We start from the raw sequence: 24,867 nt of genomic DNA on the forward strand, positions 1-24,867 counted from the left end.
AACTCAAATCTTCTAAAGATAAATTTCATTAGCCTTTCACCAGAGAGAAAAATGTAAATAAATCCTAGCTATAAATGTTACTTGAATCAATGACAGTGCAAAAATATTTATTGAAATTAATGTTCAGTACACTTTGAAATAAAAATGAGTTATCTGCAATAGCATTTAATCAAATACAACACCCTGAAGTCTTTCAACAGCACATTAGTGCCTTTTATTTTGAAAATGCTGTTTAAAAAGTTTTTTGAACCTTCAAAATTATTAGAATGCTGTTTCCCTTAGTTAAGTTTATAAACTAGTCCCAGGGCTCTGAGATCCTACCAGAGCCTTTTACACCTGACAATAGATATGTGCTGTGATTTTTATAATTAGAAATTCACTTAGGACAGCAATATAACCTGTTTTAGAAGGTGGATCATTTTTTTCATTCTTCCTCAATCACTCTATAGTCTGTGTGACTCCATTGTTCCTAGTCATGGAGACATCACAAAAGGTACAGTAAGGTAAAACTAGAATTTAGCTGAGCTGGGATGTTGCTCAGAAATAGAGTATTTGCCTATCATGCTGATAGGCATTGGATTTGATCCCTAGGACCCTAATAATAATAATAATATTAATAACAATAATAATCCTTTAATCATACAAAAATGTTTTTATATGGTATTCTCTGGAGAGGTAGACTTGTTTTTTCATTTGTTTTTCTGTTTTAGTGTTAGAACTTGGAAGACATCTTCCCCAGAAGAATATTTTGAATATCTATGCAAACCTTTCATATGGGAACAGAAGCAGAACATTAGGAAAACACTATAATTTGAAGGATTCTGGTTTTAGTTGATGAAATAAAATATAACAGGAAATACCATTTATTTGCAAATATATAAGGTGTTTCATTATTTATTATTATGAAGAATACATGTTAATAAATCGGTGTAGTTCAATGGGTAATTTTGCCTGCCCCCTGGAGGGGCGGGAACATTGGCAATGTCTAGAGATATTTTTATTGTTATGATGGGTAGTGGGGTAGGGGGAGGGGAGAATGTTGCTACTGGCATCCAATGGGCAAAAGCTAGGGCACTATTGAACTTCCTATAGTGCACAAAAGAGACTCCTAGGATAAAGAATTACCCTAACCCAGATGTTAGCAGTGCAAAAGTAGAAAATTCCTGGTTCACATCTCTATTATTACTTTTAATACAACCTTCCAAATTACTTCCATACAGGATTTTCAATATTCTCAAAGTAGCATAGTATTGAGAAAGTGTGACTACCCAAGCTTCCACTAATGTTAACAATCATTTTATTATTTGACAATCTGATAAGCAGAAATCATTTCCCATGCTCTTTAAATTTTGTTTTTCCCTTACTAGTTTTAACATCTTTTCATTTGTTCATTAACTATATTTATTCTTAAAGATTCATTTTCTGCATTATTTTCTCTCACATCTTTTTCTTGGTGTTATATAAGAGCTATATATGTGAAATATATGACTTCAAATTTTATATGAAGTAGATCAAACATGTATTAAATATTTTACATCTACCTTTTATTTCATGCACTAATACCCTTTTAACAAAACCATGTTGGACTAAGAGAAGTGGGTAGAAAGTTCTATACTTTTCAATTTTGGATTAAAAAACTGATTAAGAGATGGAAGTACTACCTCAGGTCTGCTCTTGGGACTTTTACTGGGCTAGGGATTTCCTGAGAGCTCTGCTATATTCAGAGACTAAACTGGTACTGTGGCATCTCTGACTGGATGGGTCTTTCCATACTGCCATGTTAGACTCATAACCATTTACTGCTTCTGGATTCCAAGTGGGGATTTTTCTCAAAAAAAGAAAAATTTTACATTTTAGCAAATTTCTTCTTGAATAGAAGAAGTGTGTGTGTGTGTGTGTGTGTGTGTGTGAGAGAGAGAGAGAGAGAGAGCATCTGTGTGGTGTGTGTGTCTATGTGTGCTTCTCTGTTGCTCTCTGATAAGCTCCCCTCTTGAGTCCTATATTATTTACATCTCTGATTGGGAAATTAGTGGGTGTGCAGTACGTTTAAAGTATTTCAATTGAGAAAAGAACAATAAATGTACTTACAACGGGAAATAGGGCAATAATCCCAAGGGATGAGAGGATTCCCCGTGTAACACCAGGGTCCATGGGCATCATCATCAGGATTCCGGCAATAATTCTTATTCAGCTTACTAGCATCTGGCTCCCAGAAGATGTGACTGGGTAAACAAAAAGCTGAACATCAGTACAGGCTTATTCCATCCAAAAGATACAAGATATATCATCCTAGTATATCACTGATTGTACATAAAATAAGCTTCTACTTGGTGTGAATTTTAGTTGTTTTGTTGGAGATTTACTTCATTGTTGTTCTTACAGTTAGTAAGCATACATTCTAACTTAAGAATGTGGTGAAGTGCTCCATTATTTGCCTGTATAAAATGATGAGGGGTTTTGTGATTTCACTTCTATCTAATAATCATAGTGTCAAAGTAACAAATACCTCCATGTATAGAAATAGAAAAATATCATCTAAAAGCAAACAGATCCAAAGATCAAAAGTATCAAATACCTAGGAAGTATAAGCTATTCTGAAAGTTTTTCATGTTTCAATTGTATATGAATTACCATTAGCAATATCACAACCCCAAAGAACAGGGAATTATAATAAAAATTAATAAAGTGCCAATGAAATGTTTGAATTATAAAATTTTACTGGCCATATGGTTATAAAATATGATTTTCTAACAGGCAATTAACATATGAACCTTTGAAATTAATATGTGAAAATTTATTACAAAAGAAAATAAAAAATTCTGTGTTATTTTCTAAGACCATGTCCATATATATTAGTATGTATTTACATTCACTTCAGTAACACTAATGAGGTCAAATCCTACCTGGCCATCTCTGACCAAGTCATGAAAATTATAACTGAATTTGTTTTGTGTTATTAATGACTACTATTCTTGAATATAATTAATGTGGGATTTGAAATTAAATTAGAAAGAGCTTTAATATGGAAACTTGGACTATTTTTCCAGAACCAGTTTCATTTTTTGGCCAATAGCTGTAGCAAATACATATAGGCTTTCCTGTGTGCCACATTATGCTATAAGTTATTTACAGATATAAACTTAGACCAATCTTGCAAAATGTGATTTAAGACTATATCTATTTCATTTGAGGAAATTGACAAGCAGAGAGGACAAGTAATTATTCTAAGGTCACATGGATAGTAAATAACAGAGCTAGGATTTAAACTTATGGCTCTTTCCAGAGTCAATGCTCAAAATCACCATGCTCTACCTACTCCTTGCATAATTTATTCTTAAAACAAAAATGGTACCATAAAGCTTGATCATTCATAAATTTCCTACAAACTGTTTTCAAATAACTTTTAACTACTTCAAATATTAAGCCTAAACTCAGTGATTTAATAGTTATTAACATTAAGGTCCCAAAATTAATATATCACATATTTCTAGCAGCATGCCATAAACATTTAACAAGTAGTCCCCTAAGATATGTGTATACTGGGAAGGGAGAGACCTTATTTATAGGCCTTGTTGATTTCTGTGGCATAAATACTTCCACCATGAAAAATTCAACCTTCCAATATAAAATCACTGAAGACAGTGTTGGGAAGAGCCAGAAACTATTATCTTTCAAAAGTTCATACAAAATCTGATGTGGTGTTACGTGCCTGAAATCCCAGCAGCTCAGGAGGTTGAGGCAGGAGGATCCCAAGTTCAGAGCCAGCTTTAGCAACCAAGTGAGGCCCTAAGGAACTTGGTGAGACCCTGTCTCAAAATAAAACCTAAAAAGGGCTGGAGATGTGACTAAGTAGTGGTTAAGCACCCCTGTGTTCAATCTCTGGTACAAAAAAAAAAAATCCATAAGAGTTAGATCTAATCTACCCACCACTGGCCATTACCATTACTAAAAATGCTTTAAAACTAAAATATATATCTATGAATAAATCTAACCAAGGAGGTAAAACATTTATAATGAAATTTATAGAGCAATGAAGAAAGATTATATGACAGGCAGAATGTATCTTGTTAAAATGGACATATTATCAAAAGCAGTCTAAAGATCCAATACAATCCCTATCAAAATACCAATAACATGCTTCACGGAATTAGAGAAAAAATATGAAAAATAAAAAGACCCAGAATAATCTTAGCAATTCTTAGTAAAAAGAGCAATGTTGGAGGCATCACAATACCTAATTTTAAATTATACTACAGAGCTATTGTAACAAAAACAGCTGGGTGCTGGCATAAAATCAGACACATAGAAAAACAGAATAGAATACAAGGTACAAGACAAATCCACACAGATGCAATCATTTGATCCTTACAAAAGTGCCAAAAACATACATTGGAGAAAAGATAGACTTTTAAACAAAGTGGATATCCATCTGTAAAAGAATGAAACTAGATTCCTATCTCTCACCCTGCATAAAAGTCAAATCAAAGTAGATCAAAGACGTCAGAATTAGATCAGAAGCTCTGCTACTGCTGAAGAAAACATAGGGTCAACACTCCAAACATATATGCACAGGCATTGACATCCTCAATAAGACTCCTAAAGCTCAGGAAATCAATCAAGTATAAACAAATGGGATAGCATCCAATTTAAAAGCTTCTATACAGCAAAGGAAGCAGACCAGAGTATGAAGTGAAATGTCATAGAATGGGAGAAACTCTTTGCTAGCTATTCTTTGGACAGAAGATTTATATCCAGAATACATAAAGAACTCAAAAGACATCACTAGGAAAAATAATAATAATACAATCAATAAATAGAAAGATGAACTAAACAGATATTGCTAAACAGAAGAACTACAAATGTCCAAAATGTTCAACATCTTTAACAATCAGGGAGTGCAAATCAAAACTACACTGACATTTCATCTCTCCTCAGTTAGAATGTCAATAATCAAGAATATAATAATAATAAATGTTGATGAGGATGCAGAGAGCTCTTTATACATTGTTGATGAGACTGCAAATTAGTATAATTACTATGGAAATGAATATGAAGATTTTTCAAAAAACTAGGAATGGAATGACCATATGACCCAGCTATACTATTGCTTAGTATTTATTCAAAAGCACTAAAGCAGGCATACTATAGTGATACATGTTTATAGCAGTACAATTCGCAATAGCCCAGGCATGAAACCAGTCTAGGTGTTCATCAACAGATGAATAGATAAAGAAAAATGTGTGTGTTTTTTCAATCATAAAGGACAATGTAGTTTTTTGCAGTCTTAAAGAATAAAATTATGCCATTTACTGAAAAATGAATGGAACTGGAGAACATCATGCTTAAGTGGTGGTAATAGGAAAAGAAATCAACCAAATTATGTTCTGCACATGTGCAAATGTATCAGAATAAATCCCATTTTTATGTATAATTATAATGAATCAATAAAATTAGTAGTGTCAAAATCAGCATTTAATTTAAATCATGTTAATTTTGCTTAAACATCTTTAATGAATTCTTTTAATGTTTAGGATAAAGATCAAACTTCTTAACTCATCTTACTCATGTTTCTTCATATGGTATTGCTGCTGGAAAATTCTTTCTCTGTGGACATTGACCAAATTACACTCTCAGCCTTACCAACATTATTTCCTGTTTTCAAATGCTTTCACCTTTGGGACTTTGCACAAACTATACTTGCTGTGTGATGAGTTCTTCCTATTGCATTTCCCTTGGCCAACTCTTACTCATGATGGATACTCCAGTTAATGTCTTTCTCTTCGGAAGGCTTCCTGACAGTTTTCAGTCTAGATCAGCATTTCCCCCAAATTCCCACAGCATAAAATGTGCTCATTCATATTTTTTTATAATATGGTACCAACAGTTCCTGTTTGCTTGCATCCTCTATTAGAGCACGAAATCTATGGGGACAGAACGCTGATAATCTTTAAAGTCCTAGAACTACAATGTCCAATATAGCAGCTATTAGTCACATATCACTGAGAAACTGATATATGCTATCTTAAATAGAGGGGTGCTATATGTGTAAGATATATATCAAATTTTGAACATATAGTATGAAAATGAATCTCAAGATCTCATTAATAATTTTCATGTAGGAAACATTGAAATGAACTTCATATAAAAATAAAATACATTAATATTAATTTTTGATGATTTTTGCTTCTTTAAAAGTGGCTATCAGGAAATTTACATGTTATTTATGTGACATATTTGTGAGTTGCATTATATTAATATTTGCAATGCTTTAGAACTGTCGATATTTATTTGTGAAGTAAATTAACTAAAATAATGTCACCCACTACTCGATACATTCTGGAAGAGAATAAAATTCTTTAAAATTAAAGTAAAACTGAATTAAAGGTTCTCTAATACTTTGAGTTCTTATTCACATTTAGAAAAATCTTCTGTATAGTAATATGGTAGCCAAATGACATAACAGCTCACATAAAGCAACAGTGTTCTGGGTACTTGATCAAATGCCCCTAACTTAATTTTTTTCTTTTTCTTCTATTCTAGTGCACATATTCTAGGATGTTTACTAAAAAAATGATTTAGGTTTCAACTATGTGTCAGATACTTCTTTTACAATTTAATAAACATTAGCACTATTTCTAGGCATGAGTGAATACTACCCTCTTTGTGAATAATGCCCACAAAAAGTATATGATTCTCTCAAATATATAGATCTTTAAAAATTACATACACATTTCTGTAACTATTGCAAACTTTCATATGTTAAAGCAAGAAATTTTGTTTCTATAAATTTTTAGTACTTAAGTAGTTATTTAAGGTAAATATGTATATGACAATGATCACATGATTTTTGAAAAACTGCTATTGATTTGCACTATTTGAAACACCAAATATGCCTACTAATTATACACTATCTTTTAAGCTGGTTTTTAAATGTGACCATATCCTCCTTGAAGTTTAGAATCAAATGTTTTATTCACTTTTTGTTGGTGTTCCCATAGTACCAATTATACGGCATAAAATATAGTGAATGCTGAATGAATATATCCAGGATTAAACTGCCTATTTAAAAGTTAGCTTCATGCAGAGACAATGTAATGAGTTGTACAGAAAAATCAATCTAATATTTTTATTAACTTACTGTGATAAAAGAATAAAAAGAAATAATACTGTGTATTTCTGAAAATATATTTATATAATGTGTGTGTGTGTNTATATATATAATTAAAAAATATATATATATATATATATATATATATATATATATATGCTGTTATCACTGAATGAAGTATACTGAAAGAAAGAAATTTACACACCGATGTAAGTCTTCCATGTTCTTCTCCCACATTGAACACGTGAGTCCAAATCTTGTTTTGGATAAATTGCCCATGTAGTTTTTTCCATTGCCACGATAACAATCTAGACATAAAACATACAAAATGAAAGTTATTGACTATTATGGAGAATAAAACAACAACATTTTACCACCACATAAAATCGTGAAAATCAAAATATTAAGACTATGCAACCTGAAGTCTGCACAAATTGAAGAGACTTAACTACCTTAGATTAAAATGTTTCTATTTTCAGCCCAGTTTCTACTTCCTTCAAATGAGTGCTTCTGTAATTTCAAATTTTCCAAATAATTATAAGCCAAAAAATAGATTAAGTGATCCTTTTAGAACACCAAATAAATTAGAATTTCTAGAATGACATATTTTTTCCCAGAATTTTCTTCTGAAAAAATTAGATTTCATAGAAAATTTGCAAGAATAATGTAGTGAGAATCTTACCAATCACTTCACTTATGTTTTGATTTTTGCTTTTCATGACATGACATTCTCAATCACCCAAGACACCTGTTCCATAAATGTTTTGCAATTTCAATCTTTCTGCTCGTTTTTATAAGAGTGAAAACAAGTTAATGATATTTGACAGGAAGATTACATAGGCGATGGTTGGTCCTTCTCAGAACATTACAGGCTGTGTGTGACACAGGATGCTGGTTTGGTCCATCACTGGATGCAATGCTCATTTTGATTATTTTGTTATAAAGGAAAATCTTTCTCTTCATATTAAAAACAACAAAAACTCTGTTGAGGCTTTTGCAACTGAATGACATCCTATTACCAAACAGATATTCACAAAAAGGCCGAGGCATATTTGAACATATATTTGTGAATCAGTTGCTACTTTGCTCTTTGTAAAAATGATTTTTTTTCTAATTCTATTTCTTTACATTTTTTAGATTGTCATTCTTTTGAAAATAAGATTCTCTCTTCCCCTTTCCTTTAGAGATTAGTAATATAACTTTAACTATTTTAATGGAAGTAGTAATATAAATGTGGACTTGTGGATTCTCTTTTTATTCAATGTTATAAATAATCCATTCCTGTTATCAATTTTTGATTCTTGAAATGTTCATTTAGCCAGTGGAAGCCACTGAACTTCTGTATCTCTTACCATGTCACAAGAGGTTTTATTTTTATTTTTTTTTTCATTGAGCAATTTGTATCCTATAAAACATTGATGGAAGTGTCCATATTCTTAACAACAACAACAAAAATCAAGTTCTTCTGAAAACGTTTTTCTATTTTTAAAAATAACACTATTCCATGTATTATTTTATTTCAATGTTAGGGTTAATTCTCTCTGATTCATCTTCATTTTCAAGGTATTCCTTATTATACTTACGTAATAGTTTGTTGAGAAAGCTAGAATAAATTAATTTAATTATCAGAAAAATTACTAGTATTACATTAAATGTATACTTCAGTTGAGGTAGGAATTATATATTTAAGATGTTGAACTTATATCACGAACAAGGTTTATTTTTCCACATGTTGAACCTTTTTTTTTATGTTGAACCTTTTAATGGCTTTTTTTCAGAAATGACTTCAAATTTTTATCACATATATTTTGTATATTTTTTTCTAAACTTATTATTAAATTTTCATTATTTTTGTTCCTAGCATAGTTTCTCCTTAAATCTGCAAGCTCATATATAAATGCTAGTGATATTTACATGTTAACTATATATCTTTTTACCTTAGTGAATTTTTTACTGTTTGAATTCCATTTACCAGTTATAGTAGTATAACATAATTCACAGAGATATTTTACTTTGTCCTTTCTAATCAATATGTTTCTTGTCTAATTGCTCAGAATAACATCTGCAATGCAGTGTTAAAGAGAGAAACAATGTCAAATTATATTTGCTATGTTAAATAGTAATAGATTTTAGAAATACTTCTTTTCTTTTTAATATTGGTAGGAAAGCTAATTTCTTATTAAGTGGTGACATTATGACTGATACATACATATATATATATATATATATATATATATATATATATATATATATATATATATGATATGGAAGTATATATGTGGTGTGTATATCTGTATATGTGTATAATAAAACATGAATATGTATTTTAAGGAAGTCTCTAGGTATAAATAAATACATTCATGGTTATACATATACGTTTGTACATACACACACATATACACACATATGTACATCTTATAAAACCCCAAAATTCTGACTTAATTGTGTACTTGTATGAGAAATAGGATAACTTTATCATTGGAATTTTAGAAAATATTGACATTTATGATATGATTGTTTTTCTTCATCTAGATGAATTAATCATTTCTAATATGGAACCACTTTTGTATTCTTGAATTCCATTCAATCATTATGTATTATTTTCCTAATTCCTTTACTGGACTACTCATTCAAATTTGACCTAAAATTTTTATATTAAAATCTGCAAATAAGATAGGTTTATAATTGTTTTTATTCCATGTTATCTTTATCATGTTTAGATATCAAAATTACACTGCACCATAAAAATAATTTGGAAGTTTTATTACATTTTGTATGATTTGGGGGCATGTATAGCATTGGGATTATCTGAGTATTTCTGGTCATGGTGTATTTCTGACACAATAGCTCTTTTTAAAATTTATTTTTTCTAAAGGTATGAATTTACTTATGCTTTTTTTCTGTACCAGGGTTAAATCATTTGATTTTTCCTAGAAAAGAACCCATTTTAAAAAAGATTTTGCATGAAGTAGTATAAAGTAGACTTTATGCTTTCGAATTTTCTTATTTGTTGTTATTTATCCTTAAATAATTATTATTTTATATAGTTTGGTTTTTCTCTCTCCCTTTCCCCTCTCCCCCCCACCCCTCTCTCTCTCTCTTTTGGTTCCAGGGATTGAATCCAAAGGCTGAGAGCTAAACTCCCAGCCCTATTTTATTTTATTTTGAGACAGGGTCTCACTGAATTGCTTTGGGCCTTGCTAAGTTGTTGAGACTGGCTTTGAACTCATAATACTCCTGCTCAGCCTACCAAACTGCTGGCATTACAGGCATGCAGCCTGACACATGGCTTTCTCTTTCTTGAGTCACTTAGCTATTGGTTGTCTATTTTGTTAATTATTTTAAAAAAAAATCATCCTTTTAAATTATTTATTTGTTTTATCCTTTGCCTTTTCTCACCTTTGTTAATGCCTTATTTTATGTTTTTCCTTGGATATACATGAAAGTAGGGTGTATTTTGACATATTATACATACATGGGGTGCAACCCATTACAATTTTGATCACGTTCTTGTGGTGGAACATGATGTGGAGTTACACTGGTTGTGTATTCTTATATGAGCATAGTAAAGTTATGTCTAATATTCATTCTACTGTTTTTCCTATTCCCATCCTCCCTCCCTTCCCTTAATTCCATTTGTCTAATCCAATGAACATCTATACTTTCCCTACCTACCTTCCCTTTTTATGGGTTAGCATCCACATATCAGAGAGAACATTCAACCTTTGTTTATTTGGGATTGGCTTATTTCATTTAGCATGATATTCTCCAGCTCCATCCACTTACCAGCAAATGCCATAATTTCATTCTTATTCATAGCTGAGTAATATTCTATTCTGTATATATACCATATTTTCTTTATCCGTTCATCTGTTGAAGGGCACCTAGTTTCGTTCCAAAGCTTGGCTATTGTGAATTGAGCTTCTATAAATATTGATGTGGCTGCATCATTATAGTATGCTGATTTTAAGTCCTTTGGATATAAACCAAGGAGTGGGATAACTGGGTCAAATGGTGGTTCCATTCTAAGTTTTCTATGGAATCTCCATATTGCTTTCCAGAGTGGTTCCACCAGCAATGTATGAGTGAACGTTTTCCCTCACATCCTCCCCAGCATTTATTGTTACTTGTATTCTTGATAATTACCATTCTGACTGCAGTGAGATGAAATCTGAGTGTAATTTTAATTTACATTTCTCGAATTGCTAGAGATCTTGAACATTTTTTCATGTATTTTTGACCATTTGTTTTTCTTTTTCTGTGCGATTCATGTTCAGTTCCTTTGCCCATTTATTGATTGGGTTGTTCGGTTTTTTGTTTTAAGATTTTTGAGTTCTTTGTATATCCTAGAGATTAATGCTCTGAGATACAGGTGGTAAAGATTTTCTCCCATTATGTAGACTCTCTGTTTATGTTCTTGATTGTTTCCTTTTCTGTGAAGAACTTTTTTTAGTTTGATGCCATCCCATTTATTGATTCTTGATTTTACTTCTTGTGATTTAGGATTCTTGTTGAGGAAGTCTGTTCCTGAGCCAATATGATAGAGAGTTTTTATTCTAGTACACACAGGGTCTCTTGTCTAAAGCCAAAGTCATTGATCCACTTTGAGTTGAGTTTTGTTTAGGGTTAGATATAGGATTTCAATTTCAATCTATTACATATGGATTTCCAGTTTTCCTAGCATTTCTTTTCTCCAATGTATGTTTTTGGTTCCTTTGTGTAGTATGAGATAACTATATTTATATGGGTTCTTCTCTTTGTCTTCTATTCTGTACCTTTGATCTGCATGTCTGCTTTAGTGCTAATACTATGCCATCTTTTTTTTCTAGTGTTTTGAGAATGAATGGATGATGAATTTTGTCAAATGCTTTTTCTGCATCTATTGAGTTAATCATGTGGTTCTTGTCTTTAAAGCTGTTGATTATTATGTTGACCCACCTTGTATCCCTGGAATGAACCCCACATTGATCATGGTGCACTATCTTTCAAATATGTTTTTGTATGTGATTTGCCAGGAGTTTATTAAGAATTTTTGCATCTATGTTCATGAGGCATCTTGGTTTTAATTTTTCTTTCATTGATGTTTCTTTGTCTGGTTTTTGGTATGAGGTTGATACTAGCTTCATAGAACAAGTTTGGAAGAGTTCCCTGATTTTCTATTTCATGGAATAATTTGAGGAGTTTTGGTGTAAGTTCTTCTTTGAAGGTCTGGTAGAACTTGGCTGAGACTCCATCTGGTCCTGAGCCTCTCTTTTTTTGGTAGGCTTTTGATGGTGTCTTCAATTTCATTGCTTGAAACTGTTCTGTTTAAATTTTATTTGTCTTCCTGGTTCAGGTTGGGTAGGTCAAATATCTCTAGAAATTTATTGATGTCATCATGATTCTCTATTTTGTTGGAGTATAGATTTTCAAAATAGTTTCTGATTATTATCTGTATTTCAGTAGTGTCTATGGTGATATTTCCTTTTCCATCGCTATTTCTTGTTTCTCTTAGTTTACTTTTGCCTCAGCTCTTTTAGTTAGAAATCCACTTAATTTCATTATTATATGATATTGATATAAATACTTAAAGCTATGATTTTTATTTTGAAATATTTTTGAGTTGTAGATAGACACAATGCCTTGATTTTATTTGTTTATTTTTATATGGTCCTGAGGTTAGAACCCAGTGCCTCACATGTGCTAGACAAACACTCTACCACTGAGCCACAAACCCAGGCCCTACAATTTTTCTTTTACTTATTTAAGTGTGTATTATATAATATAACATGTAACAAGTATAGTTTTAACAACATTTTAAAAATTCTACAATTTCAATTTTTTGTTTTCTTTTAATAGTTATCTAATATCCAATTGGAAAGGCAATTTGTATACATTCTAATCCAGATGTTGTAAAATTTGAAAATAGGTTTCCAACTCATTATACTCTATGTGAAATTTATATTTCCTGTTCCTCAGAGAGGTATAAGAGCAATATCATTTTATATATGTATATGCTGGATCAATTCCTGTATACAGAAAGAAGAAAATATATATGATGGATAGATGGATAATAATGCTAATGTTAGCTTGATAGTGTACCATACAATGGTATAACAGTCAGTTAAAATTTCACAGCTGAATGTCTAACAGTTTCCTAAGTCACAGGTGTGTATGTTCTCCACAGAGTATACCCTACAGAGTCTAACACATTTGTGTTGATCAGGTATACTGTTAAAAAAATGAATGAAAGGGAGAAAACAGAGAATAATAAGAAGACATTATAAGGAGAGTCAGATTCAATACCAGCTGTGCCTGTGTGAAATCTGGAAAAATTATTTCAATTTCATAAAACTAATTTTAATCTGTTATTGAATAGATTTACTAGATAAACAATAACATCTGCCTAACATCCAAAATTACTATATTCTATTACCTGATCCATTTGTAAGTGACATATATGTATATAAAAACATTTTAATACACACCAGAAGCTTATAAAAATATTCTAATTTTTTCAGTCACTCACAAATTATCGATAATTGCTCATGTGAAAGAGACAAGGAGGCTCAGCTGGTACCAAATGTTCTTTAATTACTGGTTTCCACATTATTTCCAAATGACCTTTAAAGTCTGCCAAAGAATAGTGAAATTGACTGAAAAGGGACTTATCCCCTCTTGTCTCTACAACTCTATTTTCAGAATTGGTCAAGAACAATGGTATTGGAGGATAAGTTAAAGGATAGAAGATATATGCATGAAATGGAGTATATGTTACGCTCAGGTTCTTTTAGGATGATTTAGGACCTGACCAAGACCATAAGCATCATTTTTAAATTTTGTGAAATAGAGTATGATCACTTAAAAATCGTGATTTTCAACTTATATACCAACAAATTTCAAATGTTCAGCATTAGTAATCATTAACAGATTATTTCTTTTTAAACCAATTTCAAAATGACTTTTCAATTGTTCCCTGAAACAGTTATCTTCAGAGCACCTATATTTTCAATTACAATGGTCATTTATCCCAAATCCCACTACTACACATCATCTCTACTGCTAACACTCAGGACCAAGTCACTTTCATCTATTGAAACACTTAATTCTTTTGTTCTCCTGTTTTAACCCGTGTCAAGGATTCTGGCTATTTTATAATAGACAGAGTGATCCAGATAAAACTTAAGTTGGATCACATGACCTTTCAGAGCACTCCAACACAGTCCCCTTCCTTTTGGAATAAAAATGCAAATCCTTCCAAGTTCTACAAGACCAATGGAATTTTAAAACAACAGCCTTTACAACTTCATCTCTCCCTGCTCTCTTTCTCATTCTGTGCCAGCCATAGTGATGTGCTTATTGTATTTCCTTTAACTTTTCAAGCACTCCCTCATCTCATGCCATTTGCAATTATGGTTTCCTTTCCTAGAATGGTCTGTACATATATTTACACATGACATATACTGCTTCCTCACTTCCTTCTGCCCTTCTTAAAGGTTATCTTAATACCTGACATCTTCCTGACCATTAAAATATAAAAATCACCTCCCTTTTCTAGCTCTAGGCTGAAGATCCTTCTATCACTTACCAGACACTTAGGAAAGCAGTACCACATCTTTTCTTTTGCGGGGCTGGGGGCGGGGGGGAGGCACATGTTTTCTGTCTGTTAGGAAGTAGTTCTTTGGGGTCAGATAATTTAGTTTATTCACTGCTACATCTCCAGGGTCTAGAATTGTGTCCAGCACTCACATAAATAAGCAAATATAGGGTAAGTCAATGAATATATAAAATAAATCCAACTTCAGACTTGGTGATCCTCTTGGCTAACCAGCAAGAACAGTGCAAAAAGAACAGGATCTTCTGCTATAAAATGTACTCTCCCTTAGGCATGTCCTCTGAATTTAATCATGCCCACACTGCAAATTGTCACTTATTACCTTGTCCACTTGACACGTCACATTTTGGAATTTGGGAGCAGTAGCCAACTCGGATGTTTGGATCAGTGGTAAAACACCAGGGTGACTCAGCCCCATCTGGATTTCGGCAATAATTTTCTCGTAGGTCCCTATTAAGAATAAGCATGGTAATATAAATTGTCTGAGTTCTTACATCAATAACCTTAATGCTGTTAAATTTCTAGAGGCCCAGAACGTATGCATATTTACAAATAGAATTCTAAGTTTATGGACTTGGGATAATCGTGGCATTTTGAATTCAGCATACACAACTGACAATGCCCGAATTACTGAAATAAGTGCTGTCAGATGTCAGTTGTTCTTTCCCCTACATGCCTGGAGTTCCACAAAAACATTACTGCTTCAAGAAAGAGAAGAGCAGCCCCTCTATATTCCTGTTACTGATCCTCAGGGTTTGTACTCTTTACTGGTACCATTTCAAAACACTGTTCTCTTGTTTATTACATTTCCATGGAGCATATGTAATATAGAAACAAAATGTATCTCTCTCTACTGAAGAAAAGTTATTAATAATTATTAACTACTCTTCTTTAAAATGGAAGAGCAAACTATAACATTTCACACACAAAAAATCTGATAGCTGTTTCCTTTAATTCTGTATTTCTTTGATGTTTTTAATTTGCTGAATAGATACAGTTTAATAACAAAATAGTTCTTTCTTGATTTAGAGATTACCAAAATATTTATAAACATTTTGAGAAAATTAATCTCTAGTTACAGTTCATAAAACTAACAATACAGCAAGTAATCAGTATAGTACATGTGCATCTTGTATCAGTATTTAGAGTTCCTTGTAAAAAAATTCATGCTAACATTCTCAATACTAAAAAGGATTTTAGTGGCTTTCTCTCTTAATATAAACTTCACATTAAATAAAATGTAGAATTTATTATTTGTTTTCCTGAAATATGCTATTTTTAAACAAGAATATATTTTCTTTTATCAATTCCTGGGAAATTATTTTAATTAAATCAATATTAAAACTATTAGTATTTGTATTTCATAGGTCCAATTCAAAGTACTACAGTTTAATTAATACCCAAATTGACCAACAGAAACTAAAAAGGTTCTAAGGAAGGAACTTCCATTTGCTAAGAAAATCAATAAATAATATTCTATCTTGTCAAAGTAGGTCTTGACAAAAACTATGTTGTTAAAGGGTTGAAGATAATGTTTGACAATAGTTAAAGCTATTATATAGGAAATGTTTACATGATAATCCATATTCAAATCTTTAGACTTTTTAAGAAACTATTAACTAAGATCAAGAAACCTTTTATTTTCTTCAAACCATTGTGTACTTATATTTTAAAAAATTATGTTCATATGAAATATACACATTAAATTTTACATAAAATTTGTTCTAATTTGCAATATTATATAAAGAATTTCTGAGCTAAATTATTTTATATTTTTAATTTAAGGCAAGATAATTAAGTTAATATTGACATAAAAATTCTTAGTTTGGGACCACTTATAGAATCTATATTTGGAAGTACTTTATTAGCCTAGATTAAAGAAAAATGAAAGTAAAGGTTTGTCCCAATATTTTCCCCAAGATTTTTTATTTCACTTGCAGAAAGAATTATTTACAATAAATAAAGTGAATTCAAATCTATGAGATTCATTACAGGCAGTATTATTTAGCTATGGTTATAAATGTAGTTATAGATCTTCAAAATTATCATTTGTATGGAATTTCAGTATTAGGACAGACAGTGTTTAATAGAAATGGAGACACCTGGTCAGCATTTCCCTTTATGCTAGGTCACAGATAGTAAAATTATTCTGAGCAAAATGTTGAGTTTCATTTTTACAGTAGAATAACACATCTCATACTTTGTTTTTTGATGTTTATGTTTAGTTTTTCTAGCCAAATACCTGAATTAATAAAAAATGATTTAAATTACAGTAAGACATAACAGTTATACTTTTTTGAGAATTAGTTTTTAATTGGGAAGTCTATGAATTCAGTTCCTAGAATCATTCTTTTTTCTTAAGACAAAATTCATTGGGTACTTGTACATACACAACTTCTTCTTTGGGTATTGCCAGTGATTAAATGTTAACTAGTGTGAATGGCTCCAACACTGCCGCCTTTTGTGCCTTTTAGCTAATCTTTTATCATTTCCTTTGCTTTCTTTACTTTGATAGTTATTTCTGAGTGGTAAAACACATGGGTCAGAAATAAAAGATGAATTGCTCTGAAGGAAATGAGAGAAATAAAATCATAATGACAACTATAAATTTTGTTATTATAAAATAATTCAAAAATTGCAGCACATGGATATTTACTATCTGAACAAATTGCTGAATAAGTTAACACACACACACACGCACACACACAAAAACACGTACACATACATAAATATTTTTCTCTCCAGTGGATGAACCATTAATTCTCAAAGTTCGTCATCCTGCAATGTTTGGCTATCTTATTAAAAGTCAATTACATAAAGTTAATATATGTTATTTATAGGTGCTATTTCAGCAAAGCCATCATGAGTGACATGTGTGTTAGAAATTCCAAAAGCAATCATTTTACATTCCTCATAACAAGGTGGACAATTTAAAAACAGATGGCATGTGGCTGTGTCTGTCCAGCAAAAACTGAGTGGTGAAACCAAATGCACCATAGAGAATGCACTTAACAACTATATAACTGATATCCTAGGCCAGTTTCTTTGCTTAATTCATCTTAACTCTTGTTTCACTTCACTTTTCACAAGTCCAGAAACAATTGATAACCTTCATTTAAGCTATTAAAAATACTTTTCACAGATCTTTATGCTATAAATTTTAACATTTGAAGTGCTGACCTAAATCAAGTATGCCTCTCTTGTAAGAGAAAAACATATGTAATGCCCATCCCTTAAGCTGATATAAAATTTAAGGGCTGAGGATGTGGCTCAAGCGGTAGCGCGCTCGTCTGGCATGCGTGCGGTCCGGGTGCGATCCTCAGCACCACATACAAACAAAGATGTTGTGTCTGCCGAAAACTAAAAAAAATAAATACCAAAATTCTCTCTCTCTCTTAAAAAAAAATTTAAGAAGGCACTAGTTTGAAACATGCATGGTTATCATTACCACTAATTGATTTATTAAATAGAACTTCAAGAGCAAAACTGTGATCTGGAAAAACCTGGAGATGTGTGCATAAACATAGTCCTTCAACATTCTGAATCAGTATTACCTAGTAGGCTTTTTTAAATGATCATGTGAGGTCAAGTTTCAGACTAAAGAGATTCAAAACTCTGAATAGCAGACTACTCTCCCACTTTACTACTGATTATACTTGGGCACAATATTGTTAGAGGATTGCTGACACAGATATTAGTAAAAAGTAATTATTCTGCCATATTTTCCCTCAGAGTCTGCTACAATTTATAACATTTGTCTAATTTACTTACTTGCACTTGAAATTTTCAGGAGTTATGTCATGCTGGTGAGGATATTGAGAATCCCAACGTTGACATGGAATTCCATTCCAAATGGTATTGATGGTTCCCCTATAACCTTCTCCTTGCCCTTGAATGCATTCAGTTGTTTCCATAGGGACATCAGTGTCATTCATAGTACTGTGAGCTATTGGTAGTAAGAAATATAAATTTATATAAAATATTTCAAGATGTCATCCACCTCTTAAAGTTCATTTGCATTTGCATTACTAGAATTTTTTGTTCACTTCTGTTTTTATGATAACTGGAATAGAAATTTGACTTAAACTTATTACTCTCTCTATTCCAATTTTCCTCTCATTGCAACACCCTTAATTAGTTTATTATTGAATAGTTCTTTAAAACATTTTATTTTAACATAACATTATAACTTATACATACTCAATACTGTGGTATTTATGAAGTGACTGTGTTATCCCTAAAATGCAGTTGCTTAAATATATACAAAGTCAGTAATGCAGTTAACCATGTGTTTTTTCTTATATTATGAATACCTTTGAAGTGAATATATAAAATTTTTCTCTTAAATCAACTTGTTGGTATTAAAAAACAAATCAGTAGTTCCTGGGAAGACCTATTTCCTGCTTTTTTCCCTAGTCTAATTGCAATGATTACCATTCTCCATGAAGATTATGTAACGCTCCTTAATTAAAAAAAAAAAATCAGAAAATAAAATTTTTGGTGCTGTTCTTGATTTATTTTTTTCTATTTTTTATTCATGCATTATAACTGCACATATGGTGGGATTCCTTTCATATTTATATATGCATTCTATATAACAATTTAATTTGAATACTATCATTTCCCAGTATATATCTCCTTTCCCTTCCCTCCTCCCTCTCTCTGACCCTTTCATTCACTCTAATGATCTCCCTTCAGTTTTCATGACAGCCTACCCACCTGCCACCGCCAAGTTTCTTTTCCTTTTTTTTCTCAAGTATCTATATGAGATAAAATATATAATCGTTGATTTTCTGAGTTTGGCTAAAAAGGTTAACATAATGTTCTCAAGTTCTATTCATTTTCCTGCAGATGATAGAAATAATTTCATTCTTCTTTATGGTGAATAAAACCCCATTGTGTATATATATAATATTTTCTTTATCCAGACATTTAATGACAGACACATAGGCTGGTTTATAGTCCAGCTATTGTAAATTATGCTGTGTCAAAATGGGTATGCATATACTGCTTCAGTATGCTGACTTTAATTCTTTAGGAATTAATACTGAGGCATGGTATAGCTAATAGCTCCATGCCTAGTCTTTTGAGGAAACTTATACTGATTTCTATAGTGATTGTACTAATTTATAATTCCACTGAGAGTAGAAAAATGTTCCTTTTTCTACACATCTGCTCCAGCATTATTATTGTTGGTATTCTTGATAGTTGCCATTTTAACTGGAGTGATATGAAATCTTCAAGCAGTTTTGATTTAAATTTCCCTAATTACTAACAGGGTTGAACAATTTTTCATGTATTTTTTGGTCATTTTTATTTCTTATATTTTTATTGTTATTGTTTTGGTGTTACATTTTAAAAGTTCTTTATATATTCTGGATATTAAACCTCTCTCAGGAGAGTAGCTAGCAAAGATTTTCTATCATTCTCTAGTTTCTCTGTTCACATTCTTAATTGTTTCCTTTGCTGTCCAGGAACTTTTTAATTTGGTGCCATCCCATTTATCAAGTCCTGACATTATTTCCTGATGTTTTAGTTATCCTGTTAAGAACGTTGTTGCCTTTATCTATATGCTGGAGTATTGACCCTATGTTTTCTTCAAGGAGCTGCATAGTTCCTGGCTTAATTCTTAGATCTTTGATCCATTTTGAGTTGACTTCTGTGTGAAGTGAGAGATAGGAATTAGCCTCATCCTTCTACATATACATAACCAGTTTTCCCAGGATACTTTGTTTACAAAGATTTTCTTTTCTCCAATGTCTGTTTTTGGAACCTTTGTCAAGGATCAGATGACTATGTGTGGGTTTGTCTTTGTGTTTTCTATTCTGCACCATTTGTCTATGTATCTGTTTCATGCCAGCATGATATTTTTGTACTACAGCTCTGTAGTATAATTTGAAGTCAGGTATTGTGATATCTCTAGCATTGCTTTTCTGGTTTATAATTACTTTGGTTATTTTGGGTTACTTATACTTTCAAATTAATTTTAAGACTTTTTTTCTAGTTCTGTGAAGACTTTCATTGGTATTTTGAAGAGTACTCCATTAAATCTATATATTGCACAAAATTAAATTGGTTTCTCTCTCTCTCTCTCTCTCTCTCTCTCTCTCTCTCGACTGGGAATTGAATCCACAGGCACTTTACCACTGAAACACATCCCTAGCCCTTTCACCCTTTTTAAATTTTTATTGTTATTAAGACAGGGTCTTGCTAAGTTGCTTAGGGCCTCACTAAGTTGCTGAGGCTGCCACCGATCTTGTAATCTTCTGGCCTCAGCCTCCAGAGTCACAGGGATTACGGCATGTGCCACCATGCCTGTCTGGATTCTTTCTTTCTGTGTTTCACATTCACTCAATGAAAATGTAACTCACACTATTCTAAAGCAACTAAAATACATCAATTTTCTCAAAGGGAATATGATTTCATAGAGCAAAGTCAATATAAACTTTCTAGCTACTTTATAATCTAAATGAACATAAAAGATGTTTCTAGATAGAATTCAAGTTTTTAATCCATCTAAAACAGTTTAAGATTTAAAATAAATTTCCTTCATTCATTCTATAGTAGAATGAGATGCACCTCCTTTACTAAGAAGAAACCAGAATTAGACATGCATTCAGAGATTAGAAATTTTTCCATATTTAACAGTACAAATTTATTTAAATGACACTTAAATTTCATTTAAATTTATTTCTGTCATACAAATAATTACTACATTATGTGGCTGAATCTTTAGTTAAGTTTCATGAACTATGCTTAAGAAAACTAAGTAAAACCTTAGTTTAAGATTATTCTATGAAATTTTGTGAGTAAAAAACATGGGAGAAGATTACATTAATAACCACCCAACCACTGTGTACATAATTTTCCACTAATTCCTTCTAAATGACTTTATTTCAACTCATTTTAAAATGTTTAATTTTTTTTACTTCAGAGGATAGAAATAAGGTTAAGAAACATTCTAAGTTAAAAATAAATTCAAGTAGAGATAAAAATATCCAGAAATTGAGCTATACAAGGCTAATTGACAGGTGATAATCTAGAAAATGGAAATATAATGGTATTGTAGTTATTGACTCAGGAAGACCAAATTGTCAGAGTAGGAAAGATTACTTGCATAGAAAAAGTTAGTACTAGTTAACCAGGTCATTCATGGGTTTAATTATCACCTCAAAGTCTTTGATAAAATACAAAATCAGATGGATTTCTTAGATCCTGAGGAATTGTATCACATCAAAATAAATGTTATTCAGTTATGATATTTCTGATGATTTGAGTGATTAATGATTTGAAGAGTCTGAATATATGGGGGAAGTTTTTGAATAGTGACAACTCTAAAATGGGTCAAGATTGCCAATATGTATTTCACCTCTAGTTATATAACTATGACAGAAAAGAAGAGAGAATAAAATTATTCACTGGATAGTAAAAGAAAAGTTTTGATTCCCCCTGATGCTTTAGTTCAAATATGGATTATTTCCTTTGAAATTCATGTTGAAATTTTTTATTTGTTCTAATTAGTTATACATGACAATAGAATGCAGTTTGATACATCCTACATAAATGGAGTATAACTTCTCATTCTTCTGGTTGTACATGATAGAGGATTATATCAGTTGTGAAATCATATATGCACATAGGGTAATAATGTCTTATTCATTCTATTATACTTCCTACCTTCATAACCCCTTTCCTCCCTTCACTCCCCTCTGTCTAATTGATTGCCATCATTCTGGTACTGGGGGGTAGGGGTTTAAGAAGTGATTAGTTCAGTAAGAGGAATCAATGCCTTTTTGGCAGGGGTGGGCTCATTCTCTTAAGAATGAGTGGTTTAAAAGTATGGCTTCCCTTATGCTTTGTCTCCTGTCCCTGTGCCCAGTTGCTTTTGAGCTCTCCTGTTGTGTTTTGCTGTAGTGTGAAGCTTTGCTAGATTCTGGCTCTCAATCTTGGACTTTCAGCCTCTAAAACCATGAGCCAAAATAAACCTCTTATTTTCCATAAACTTCCCAGACTATGATATTCTGTTATAACAACAGAAAAGAGACTAAGACACATACCTCTTGGGCACAAGTTCTTGACCAAAAAACTTATTACCTCTGTCAAGACTTAAAAGTCCTGACAAGGGAAGGAAGTTCATAGCTATGGACAGCTAATATTAAAGACTCCCATGAATCTTTTCACAGACTTCATTGCATGCCTCAAGCAACCCAATTCTCTTATTTCCATATTTAATTGTATATGGTATGTTTTGTGTATTCATTACTGAACCCTTTTCCTTAAGTATTAACCTAGTGTGTGTACCTAGAATCCACAGAACCAAACTCAGTGAGCCCAGATGTCAGTCAAGGCTGCCATTGGCTAGATATGGACACTCACACCTCTGAAAACCTAATTCAAGACCAAGCCTATCAGAAATTAACATACTTTGTTCCTTGGACCTTGATATGACTTTCTGGATAACAATCAAGACAATAAAACAAAAAAAGGAATAAAATATTCAGACATGATTGGAGATTTGGTCATTATGTGATGAATTTCTACACAGGGAAACATGTTTAGAGGGCTATTTCTTCTACTATGTGAAGGAGTGGGGGAAAGGAGCAAACAGTCTACCTACAGTGTTAATATCAGGTTAAATATCAAATATCATTTCTGGAATTTCTTATCTGACAAGAGTGACTAGAATTTCAAAGCGATTTTTTCATAGATAACTTTTTAAAGCAATATATAGAGCCTTAAGTTCAAAAACAAATTTAAATACACTTCATAAAAAGGGAGATTATTACAATAAATAAATTAGCATAATTCATTAGGAAATCAAGACCTGGCCTATGCAGTGAGTAACTTAAGCAACCACATGAGCAACAGAAAAATATGAAGAGGTCATAAAATTTAAAGACAAACAGAAGATACATATTTTCCTTATTATAAGGTTTTTCTTTTTTAACTTTAGAGGTGTCTGTGATAAGATAGATCTACACTGAAAAGTTCTATCTCAAAGAAAAGACCTCATTTGTTTAAAAAAATGAGAAATATTTTATGTCTAATATAGCCACTAAAATTTCAATGTCAAGTTCAGAGACCTGTGTTGTTGGTGTTAATTCTGTATCTCAACTGCAGAGGTTTTCAACCAAATTTAGAAATTTTCAATTTTATAAAGAGTAACTATAAAAAATCTTCATCACTTGAGACATTATGTTGACTTTTTTTCTAAGCTTTCATTAACATATTTTAAAGCCTTTAACATACTCACCACATATTCCCTAAAAAAGAACAGAGTATATAAACAAGGTTAAATACAAAGATGCATTTTCTATTCAGATGAAAGAATTCTAATCATTTGACATATTCTAATTTGGAAGTAGAAAATAATTTTTTTTGAATTTCCAAAATTACACAATACAAAGGATTACTGCATATGAATTGCAAGACAATATTATACCAAATAAAATAAATTTCCATTAACTCTCATCAAGATGTAAGAAAACTTCATCAAGATGTAATGAAGTCTAACAACAGTATTATTTTTCATCTTATTTTAAAAGTATTTAATACCTTTATATGCACATGTAATATATATGTATTATACACATACATGTATTATTATTATTTTTTATACTGGGGATTAAACCTAGGGGCCCCAAACCACTGAGCAACATGCCCAGCCCTTTTTTATTTTTATTTTTATTTTGAGATAGGGTCTCACTAAGTTGCTTAGGGCCTCACTAATTTGCTGAGGCGGGCTTTGAACTTGCTATTCTCAAGCCTCAGACTCCAAGCCTCTGGGATTACAGGTATGTGCCACCTAGCCCAGCTAACTTCTATTTTTTTTTCTTGTGTTTTAATTCATTGAAAATATTTTCTCATGATTTTGACCACAAACTTGTATTATTCAGTCAGTATTTATAAGAACAAAGTACCTGCTGGAATCAGTGTTTTCTGTATTCATCTCATTTGACATTTAGCTGTTAGAAACAACTTCATAAACAAAAATTCCATAAGTCTAGTGACAATGTGTAGGATAAATAATATAGGTGAATAAAGATATATTAGTATAATTACAAGTACAATATTAGTTTATATAATTTGCTAAATCTTTGATAAATAAAAGTTATGATGAGACTTCATGAAGCTATTTAATAAATACTATCTAATGAGGACCATG

General features: G+C 31.5%; 1 protein-coding gene across 3 annotated transcripts in view; it reads right to left on the bottom strand.

Moving 5' to 3' along the window:
* Nucleotides 1-24,867, bottom strand: part of Hgf (hepatocyte growth factor) — a 91,405-nt gene that overhangs the window by 28,572 nt on the left and 37,966 nt on the right. For all 3 annotated transcript variants that reach the window (XM_048786231.1, XM_015488414.2, XM_015488415.2), the window contains 4 exons: nucleotides 18,474-18,648; nucleotides 15,025-15,152; nucleotides 7,314-7,416; nucleotides 2,089-2,222 (listed from right to left, as the gene is read on the bottom strand). In XM_048786231.1, the coding sequence (XP_048642188.1) occupies nucleotides 2,089-2,222; nucleotides 7,314-7,416; nucleotides 15,025-15,152; nucleotides 18,474-18,648 (540 nt within the window). The remainder of the gene's footprint in view (nucleotides 1-2,088; nucleotides 2,223-7,313; nucleotides 7,417-15,024; nucleotides 15,153-18,473; nucleotides 18,649-24,867) is intronic.

This window comes from Marmota marmota, unplaced genomic scaffold (assembly GCF_001458135.2).
Source record: "Marmota marmota marmota unplaced genomic scaffold, marMar, whole genome shotgun sequence".
NCBI classification, from domain to species: Eukaryota; Metazoa; Chordata; class Mammalia; order Rodentia; family Sciuridae; genus Marmota; species Marmota marmota.